We start from the raw sequence: 10724 nt of genomic DNA on the forward strand, positions 1-10724 counted from the left end.
ACATACATATAAGATGCACGTGCTAAGAACCATCCTATATATATTACTATACTTGGAATTATGAAACTGGTAGTTGATATCTGTGTAGTGTCCGTATATTCAAAATTAAAAGTTGTTGTACTAAAAATGCATACTTATCGGGATTAAAATTGCCATATTCATAAAATATTGATGCTAATGCATGTGCTTATAATAGTCTCGCTTAGTTAACGTGAGGTTTGTTACTAATCATGCAATTCTGAAAAGAGCTGTAATTATTCTGTCGTTGCAGACATTACCAACATAGATTTATTGTTTCTAACTTTTGCATATGAGTACATCGCACGAAGTTCTAGCCTAATTCAATTTTTGGTCTTAATTGAATTGTACTTTTCATATTACACTAAAAAGTGTTAATACTGTTATTTTCTATGTATCAAGCTTAACATGGCTATTTACGCACCGACTGTCCTATTAAATATATCACGCACTTGTTCTCGACATTAATAAAAGTGAAGGTCGAGGATGTTTATGCAATAGGTTTATAGTTCACAAATTTCTTGATTTGTTTTGAGATAAAAAAAAATGTCCTTGTTTTATACAACCACCGTAATCTGAATTTACCATTTGAAAATTATAGATATCCTTATTTTAGTATTTAAAATCATCTAAATGGCTAAAACATATATACTTTTAATATAATCATATTTCCTTCAATAAATCAAACAAATTATGTATATTAGAACAATAAAAGAACTATAGTGTATCAGGTATGAAATAACAGATGCTAAAATTATAGGGCAATATTTTCTGAAAAACGAAAGACGATAAGAGTGCAACATAAATAACTTCCTTTGGTCATGTTGTTGATATATATACTTTTAATACAGTATGGTGTGTACCCCTCATTTGGACATTATGTCTGTTTATTTTGTTTACACATCGTTATCAATACATATGCTACTGTTATGATGTTAAGCTAGCTATAAAAACAGGTTCAATACACCATTGTCTATATAAGAAAATGTCTGACCAAGTCAAGAATATCAGTTGCTATCCATTCGTATGATGAATAAAGGCAACAGTAGTATACCGCTGTTCAAGCTTTTTATTTTGGCTTTTTATTAGGGACTGTCAGTTTTGAATTTTCCTCGGAGTTCAGTATTTTTGTAACATTACTTTTTAACAGAATGACTCGACCATACTATTATGCGAAGTGTTTGATACGTCTTGTCCTACTAAACAACATAAAGGTCTGTAATTCTCTTGTCTTTCAGGAACGTTTATGGAAATATATGCAATACTCCAGGAACAAACCAGACATTGGAAAATAAGATATCAATCTGTTCCTTGACATAAGTTAGTGACAAGTACAAATAATTTGGTATCCGATGATAGTAATACATTTTATAAATTGTAACATTGATGGAGAGTTGTCTCATTGGCACTCATACTACAACTTCCTATATCTATATATAATAAATATAGAAACGAGAAAATATATATAGATCTGTATTACGAACAACAAACATATATTTCCTTTAAAATTTACAGCGTCTCGTCTTCAAACTGTTTTTTTAATGATATAACAAACAATATATTTAAAATTGTCTATGTCCTTACGCCTATCCCGTCATAACTCCTTCTGCTCTTGAAGAACAGAAAATGTAGATCACCTTCTTTTTCAAATTTATTATTTTGTTTTGTTTTAAAGATATGAACATATTTAAATGTACTCGTTGGAATATATTATGTCCTACTGTTGATTTGCTGGTATAACCAAAACACGTTATCAAGATGTCATTGCAGTAACTACAAGTACAATTTTATGTTTTATCGAAGATATGCAGGTATGACAAGTACAATCAATCAGGATTTTCTTGTAGTAACGACAATGTACAATTTATGTTATTGTAGAAATGCTGGTAGGCTCGAGTTGGCATTTTAGTAACTATAATGTACCATCTTATGTTTTATTATAGATATGCGGGTATAACTAATACACCCAATCAAGATGCCCGTGTAGTAACGACATAATCCATATTATTTTTTATTGTAGATATTCAAGTTTGAAAAATACAACCAATCAAGATGTCTTTGTAGTAACTATAAAGTTCCATATTATGTTTTATTGTAGATATGCGGGTTTGACAAATACAATCAATCGAGATGTCCTTGTAGTAACTATAACGTAACATATAACGTTTTATTAAAGATATGCAGGTTTGACAAATACAACCAATCAAGATGTCCTTGTCGTAACTATAACATACCATATAATGTTTGATTGTAGATATGCAGGTTTGACAAATACAACCAATCAAGATGTCCTTGCTTTAACAACTTTAACATCTCATCTCCTTTGCTATTTCAATAGTGCCATCAATCCTGTTATTTATAATTTTATGAGTGGTAAGTTCTTATGTAATATAAGAAGTTACAATATATATAAACTGGTTAGAATGATGCAATTTTGCATAATGTAATACGGATTTGTATAAGTAAGGCAGCTTTGTTGTTGAATGTCGGAATGTATTAATAGAGATTTGCTTGTTTGATATCTTATCCTGTAGAGTAATATTATTTGTTATAGTAGTTATAGTCGCATCAATATCTATTATTTTCGTATTTGGTGCCAAATCTCATAACGATTTTTCTGGTATATTGATATTGAAATATTATAGTACTATATCGTTACGGGACCTTTGTCGATTTGAAAGTCTTATGTTTATCAGATGAATAGTCCAAATAACACCAGTTTTCAAAAAAAGTGCTTGCCTTTCTAGTTATTATTTTATGATTAACGATTTTTTTTCAAATATCAGGTACTGAAACCAAAATTGTTTAGATGGAAATCTGGTAAATGTACAATAAAGAAAAATCCTCTGCAGTAATATTGTTCAACTACATGTTATAAATACATACACCACCACTTACAAAAACAAATGCAAATGCAAATTGAAATGACCAGTTGTACTTAGAAAAGTAAGACGTCTTTAGTATAAAAACCCGTACAAACTAGAAAACACTCACAACCCTTGATCATAGAAATAGTCTACTACTGCGTCGATTGTGATACGAAACTACTTCACTTCTGACAACTCAATTTTCTAATTCACAAAGCCTGCCAAGCGTTTAACTATTTGATTGAAATTTTAGCTGTCGACTATTTATGAACTGTGATCAAATGTACCACATCCTGATACCAAACAAATAATCAACAGGTCTGGGATGTATAATCAGTCTCCTGATACCAAACAAATAATCAACAGGTCTGGGATGTAGAATCAGTCTTATGATTTGTAATGAAATACAGACAATAAGAAGTTAGAATATTATAACATACTAGTATTATGACAGTCGAATTTTGTTTTTCAGAAAAGTTCAAGAAAGAATTCCGCGTGGCTTGTAAACTTTGTGGCTTAGCACCGACACATGGAAGACACGGAACATTAACAGGTAGATTTTGGTGTTAAATTGACGCCATATATTAAAGATATTGTTTGATGAATGTATTCAATTGTTAGCATTATGTTGTCATCGACCCACTTGTTATCAGAGATACATAGCATCGTTCTCATTCTTTTTGATTCTTCTGAATATTGTTACCGTTATGACCACATAATATATACATTGTATACCATCGAGACAACGACCAGATAAAATATTGAACGGTCGAATTGTCTCTCTTCATTATTTTTGTTTTCTTCTCAAACTCTCAGATACTCGGACTCATAAATAATCATGTCTAGTTGGGCATTGCATAGATTACTATACGGTATGTGCGTTACTCATTCTTGAACACTATATAACTTGTTTAGAAAAATCTTTTTATTTTTAGCCATGGCGTTGTCAGTTTATTTTCAATCAATGAGTTTGTCTCTCCCTCTTGTATCTTTCGTCCCTCTTTTGTTCTTCGTTCTTTAGTGGCAAGTAATCGCATACTAAACAAGGATCAATCATTTTTCTATAGTAACTGCAGTACAAAAAAATAGAACTGAATTCTAGGTTAATGTGTCACTGTATGAATAGATTTAAACTACACTATATCATAGAAAAATATTTGCAGATGAAAATAAAAGCAAATTTTCAAAATAACAGCAGATACTGAACAAAATCATCGTTTGAAAAACATTTTAGAAAATCTCTGTTTTAATCATTTTGCATAAAGTATTCCAAATATCAAAGTTCATCTTAGTAGCAAATAGTCAACAAATATAAACCGAGTTTGAGTCTGTCTTGAATTCAATCAAAGACTTTAAAATGTAGCGCTGTGTTAGGTAATCCTTTGTATTTGATGCAACTTTACTACACGACACTTTAGAAATTGTTATATCATTGATGATTAATGATTGATCAATTTATTTATTTAATGAAATTCCAGAAAACTTTAGGTGGCTAATATTACCATTCAATCTTTAGCTGACACTTATGAAGGATGAAGTCGAGTCTTGTTCCAATTAGGTGCTGTAATGATAGTTGATATAAATAACGGGAATATACTGAAAGATTGCTTTAGTTTCATTAAATAAGTTGTGTCAGCTCAACATGTGTTTCCTTGTTTGTTAAAAACAGCCATCCAGTTAATAAAAATATGTTCTCTCTTGTAAACAATAATTGTTCGACACGTGATTGATATCTTTATTGTTTCTTTCCGTACAACCAGAATTACGAATAAGGTTATATTGTTCAGTTGAAGACAAAGAAATACAAGTCATTCACAAATTGTCATTTTCAATAATCTAAAACAACACGTCAGTCTTTTTCAATAATTACATTATATGACGCTCAAATGACATCATAAATTACTTTTCTGTATTTATTGAAATACACAGCAGATTTTTTTTTTAGATATTTAGGAATAATTCAACATATTCGAATACAAAGGGTTGAATTATTTTAATCTTCATGCAATTTTAGGTGTCTAATCATAGGCCTTTCATTGCATTTTAATAGTAATCAAAAGTACCAGGATTATACTTTTATACGCCAGACGCGCGTTTCGTCTACATAAGACTCATCAGTGACGCTCAGATCAAAATAGTTAAAAGGCCAAATAAATACAAAGTTGAAGAGCATTGAGGATTCAAAATTCCAAAAAGTTGTGCCAAATACGGCTAAGGTAATCTACTCCTGGGGTAAGAAAATCCTAAGTTTTTCGAAAAATTAAAAATTTTGTAAACAGAAAATTTATAAAAAATGACCATACAATTGATATTCATGTCAACACCGAAGTGCTGACTACTGGGCTGGTGATATCCTCGGGGACGAAACGTCCACCAGCAGTGGCATCGACCCAGTGGTGTTAATAGTAATCAAAAGTACCAGGATTATAATTTTATACGCCAGACGCGCGTTTCGTCTACATAAGACTCATCAGTGACGCTCAGATCAAAATAGTTAAAAGGCCAAATAAATACAAAGTTGAAGAGCATTGAGGATTCAAAATTCCAAAAAGTTGTGCCAAATACGGCTAAGGTAATCTACTCCTGGGGTAAGAAAATCCTAAGTTTTTCGAAAAATTAAAAGTTTTGTAAACAGAAAATTTATAAAAAATGACCATATAATTGATATTCATGTCAACACCGAAGTGCTGACTACTGGGCTGGTGATACCCTCGGGGACGAAACGTCCACCAGCAGTGGCATCGACCCAGTGGTGTTAATAGTAATCAAAAGTACCAGGATTATAATTTTATACGCCAGACGCGCGTTTCGTCTACATAAGACTCATCAGTGACGCTCAGATCAAAATAGTTAAAAGGCCAAATAAATACAAAGTTGAAGAGCATTGAGGATTCAAAATTCCAAAAAGTTGTGCCAAATACGGCTAAGGTAATCTACTCCTGGGGTAAGAAAATCCTAAGTTTTTCGAAAAATTATAAGTTTTGTATACAGAAAATTTATAAAAAATGACCATATAATTGATATTCATGTCAACACCGAAGTGCTGACTACTGGGCTGGTGATACCCTCGGGGACGAAACGTCCACCAGCAGTGGCATCGACCCAGTGGTGTTAATAGTAATCAAAAGTACCAGGATTATAATTTTATACGCCAGACGCGCGTTTCGTCTACATAAGACTCATAAGTGACGCTCAGATCAAAATAGTTAAAAGGCCAAATAAATACAAAGTTGAAGAGCATTGAGGATTCAAAATTCCAAAAAGTTGTGCCAAATACGGCTAAGGTAATCTACTCCTGGGGTAAGAAATCCTAAGTTTTTCGAAAAATTAAAAGTTTTGTAAACAGAAAATTTATAAAAAATGACCATATATTTGATATTCATGTCAACACCGAAGTGCTGACTACTGGGCTGGTGATACCCTCGGGGACGAAACGTCCACCAGCAGTGGCATCGACCCAGTGGTGTTAATAGTAATCAAAAGTACCAGGATTATAATTTTATACGCCAGACGCGCGTTTCGTCTACATAAGACTCATCAGTGACGCTCAGATCAAAATAGTTAAAAGGCCAAAAAAATACAAAGTTGAAGAGCATTGAGGATTCAAAATTCCAAAAAGTTGTGCCAAATACGGCTAAGGTAATCTACTCCTGGGGTAAAAGTGTTATCTGAGGAACGCGAGGGTTAACTCGACTGATATAAAGTAAATTTCGAGAGACTACTTGCCGGAGGACTTAGGTTGATTAACCTTTCCCACATGTGACAGTTTGCAATTAGTATTGCCAATGTTTTTTTCAACTGATCAGGTGGAGCCTACGTTTTGATTTGCATAAAGACAGACTTTTTAAAGATGTTTTTGATTAAGATTATTCCCGTTATAATTATTATTACAGTTTTTCTAATCACCAACCAGTGTCATCATACGCATGAACTACAGGTCTAAAAAGTGTATGATATTGGACAAATATTTTTTAGGTTATGTGAATAATTTTTTTTAAGGAAATCAATAGTAGTTAATTTTCGATGGTATTTTCTTTTATAGTTGTTTTTTTCTAAGATATCAAATATTTCCCTTTTAAGTTATATCGGTGATTTTATTTTGTTTTTTCATTTTAATCATTTGATGCCTTACCGATCGTTTTCATATATGTGGAATTAAATGCATATTGGAAAAGGTTCGCAAAATAAACTATAAATGAATAGAATGAGGATTTACACTATGAGCATTCTCTCTATCTTACCTTAACTCTTTTTTATATGTAACATGACTTATTATGAAATCCCGGATGAATACAGATAATAAATATTTTGTATTGATCAGCTTAAAGGTTGCCCTCCAAGCTTTGTACTTAATGAATGTATCAATATGCGTGTTAATTCCCGTGTAAGTTATTTTAGACTGTCTACGTTTCTTAGTATAATGAGAATAAACACAACATGGTAGTAAGGTGACAAAAGGTGTATCTATTAGTCGACAAAATATTATATTTTTGAAAATAAAAGTCCAAAATAAACTTATAATAAACTGTCAATTTCAAGATACACATCAAGATATGAAGCAAAGCTAACTGTGCCTGTTATATCCCTTATTGACAATGCAATATGAAAAAAGATGCTCTCTGTATTTTCATTAAACTTTAAATAATCCAAAAGAAATCAATGAAATAATGTAAAACGCGAATGTATTGATAAAGTGCCTTGAACAAAACTATTAGACATATCAACTGCTTTGAAATATTTTACGAATTTTTCATTCTAATTGCGGCATTACTTTGTCATTTTTTTTAATTATATTCATGTCATCTATCTGTTCTGAGTTTTGACAAACGTATTTTTTAATTATTTTGATCTTGTTACAAGGATTCAGTAAAAATACAACAGGGGCTAAATGTAATCTATCAATCTTTAAAATGTTTGTAAACTTAATTTACTTGTATTTCCCCCAACATTTATTGATGTATGAGTACACAAATTTCCTTTGCATTTCCTTGAGTCGATTCTTAATGTAATCTGTTTTATCTTCCATGCAGCTACTGTCAAAATGGACACTGTAACAGAGTAAGTATCAAACAACAAGGTTTGGAGGGATAACGAGGGCAATTTAAGACACCAAGGTTTGCAGGGACAACGAGGGATATTTTAAGACACCAAAGTTTGGAGGGATAACGAGGGCTATTTAAGACACCAAGGTTTGCAGGGATGACGAGGGATATTTAAGGTTTGCAGGGATGACGAGGGATATTTAAGGTTTGCAGGGATGACGAGGGATATTTAAGGTTTGCAGGGATGACGAGGGATATTTTAAGAAACGTTTTTATCAATACACTACTGTTGATTCATTTTCGTCGGTATCAATTGTCGTGGATTGATGAGAACTTGCACCTTCGAGATTTTGCATACACAACCTATTGAAAATGTGTTATTCGTTGAATATTTGAACTCGTGCTTCACTTGTATTCACTAAACTCTCGAATATTGGTATCCAACGAATAATAATGAATCTAAAGTATCATAAATAAACTCATCATAAATACCAGGATTTAAAATTTTGATGTGCGCCAGATGTGCGTTTCAACTACAAAAGACTCATCAATGACTCATCTTAACTGTTTTGAAATAGTTTACAAAAGATTAATGTCTAGAGGAATGTTAAATGAAAAGCATTTTCTGTAATTCAAATCTTGAAACGGATTTACTGCTCATTATTTAGAGATAATTGTTAATGTTCCAAATTATCAGTTACGTGCAATTAACAAAACGTTTACGCCTGTCAGAGCCAAAGGCACATTTTTATACAGAAAAAATAATAATAATGAATTCCGATGCACGAACCTAGAATGATTTGCTTTAAAAAATAAAAGACTGTAAATTGTTGAAACAGTTAGAAATAGTTGTTGTACTTACATAAGAGACGTTTTTGAATAGTTTTGTTAATTTTGATATTCGAATGCGTTTATTTTGGTTAATAATGACATTTTATAATTATGTGGCTTAAATTATGTATAAATGCATTAAACGGTAAATAGAAATTTCAAAAATTTTAGATCGTTCAACAGACCACACAAACTAGTAACATCGTACTCCGCAGAAAAGTAATATGTACAAACAAAGATTAATAACAATGAATATCTGTCCATTAGCCTGTGTGATTGAATCAGTTAAAACGTACTCATAAACCTCTCCTTTTGATTACGTATCTAAACCATGTGTCGTTAAACTTTGGGTCATCTACTAGGGGGAATATTTCAAAACTGTATGTATAAATACATAAATTTGGTGAACTATTTTATAAATCATGTCTAATAGAAAGAACATAATTGAAGGTAGTAACGGTTTACATATTAACATATTGAACATGACACAAAGTTAAATGGCTTTGACTACATAACAATACCACGGGTATGGACGGATGAGTTTACCTTCTGGGATAATTAATTTTATTCCTTGTTTGATTAGACGAAAGTCAATTGGTATTTTCTGTTGTTCTGATGTTCGTGTGTCTGTGTTTATGTTATATTATGTCCTTTCTATTCCATACCATCATTAACTTTGGCGTTTTGATTTGTGGAAAAAGGTCGTTCATACTGTATTCCGGTCTCTGTAGGTATTCTTGCGATTCACTGTATTAATGGTTGTTACATTTCAGGAAACTGTGCAGTGATCGTTCTATAAAGAGATTCCCTTATCAGAATTCACATGAAGCAGCATCAGAAGACTCGAAGTTTCTCCATTAAATGGAAGGATCAACTGAAATACCTTGTCATCTATCACGGCTTCACAAACATGTACCTTTATAACAGATTTGCTTTCTGAAAATATTACATTTAATTTATCTATTAATGTGTGTGATGTTTAATGTCATTATGACTGTTAAATAAATTGTATAACTTCAGATCGTTTTTTTTTTTGTTTTACAAACTTAAGACTTTTTTGTATTTGAAGACATTAGGAGGACCACCATTTAAAGAACAAATCAAAACACCTGAAGCATTAAAAGGGCTACCATCATACATATTGGTGAGTAGTAGAATCTTTATTCATAAGATTAAAGTTTAAAGTTATATTGAGTAGAAGAAAGATACAGATACACAATTAAATGAATGTAACACCATACACAATATATATATAAAGTACCTATGTAAATGTAAAATACTTCAGCATGAGCTGACATGCAGCGACTTAATTAAATCTAAAGTATACTAAATAAAATACCTATCTTATATTTTTGTGGATATTTTGAATATCTAGTGTTTTTAGTATTTGTCGAACTGTATTATTGCTTACTGTGTCATTTTCAATATAAACCTACAAATAAAAACTCAGATCAAAACCTTTTTAAAATAAAACATATTTATGATATCTATCTTTTATTTTAAACGTAAAAACATCCTACATACTTTGAAAGTTAGAAAACAAATCTGATATCAACGGTGGATTCTTTTGATTCCATATTTGTCCATTTTCTTTTATATCTTATGTTGAAAGGAACTGAAAATAAAGACGTTATCACCATAATATAATCTCATTAGCATACAGATCCATACACGTTATAAGTTCAGGATTTTGGGAATTTTATAGAAGCGTTATAACATATCAATAAAAATCAGTTACAACAATACGAGGAAATGTTATTCAACTAAAAGATTATGTTATTATTTATTTTATAATTACAACAGAACAATTACCAGGGTTCTGGTCAGTGGTTACGTCACAAATCACTTAAAGCTACGGAGGAAAGTAATTTGGGGTAGGTATTATCTATATCAAGTGTCTAATGAACATGTCTTAGCATTATAAAGGCAGTAAGTTAGCCAGAGGAAGCTGCTTAAATAATTTGCA

General features: G+C 31.4%; 1 protein-coding gene across 1 annotated transcript in view; it reads left to right on the forward strand.

The window, feature by feature from the left end:
- LOC134697368 (orexin receptor type 2-like) overlaps window positions 1-9777 on the forward strand; it is a 33252-nt gene extending 23475 nt beyond the window's left edge. The window contains exons 4-7 of the mRNA XM_063559604.1: window positions 2273-2391; window positions 3358-3438; window positions 7916-7943; window positions 9532-9777. Of these exons, the coding sequence (XP_063415674.1) occupies window positions 2273-2391; window positions 3358-3438; window positions 7916-7943; window positions 9532-9619 (316 nt within the window). The 3' untranslated portion in view covers window positions 9620-9777. The remainder of the gene's footprint in view (window positions 1-2272; window positions 2392-3357; window positions 3439-7915; window positions 7944-9531) is intronic.
- Window positions 9778-10724: the final 947 nt, after the last annotated feature.

Source organism: Mytilus trossulus, chromosome 1, assembly GCF_036588685.1.
Source record: "Mytilus trossulus isolate FHL-02 chromosome 1, PNRI_Mtr1.1.1.hap1, whole genome shotgun sequence".
NCBI lineage: Eukaryota > Metazoa > Mollusca > Bivalvia > Mytilida > Mytilidae > Mytilus > Mytilus trossulus.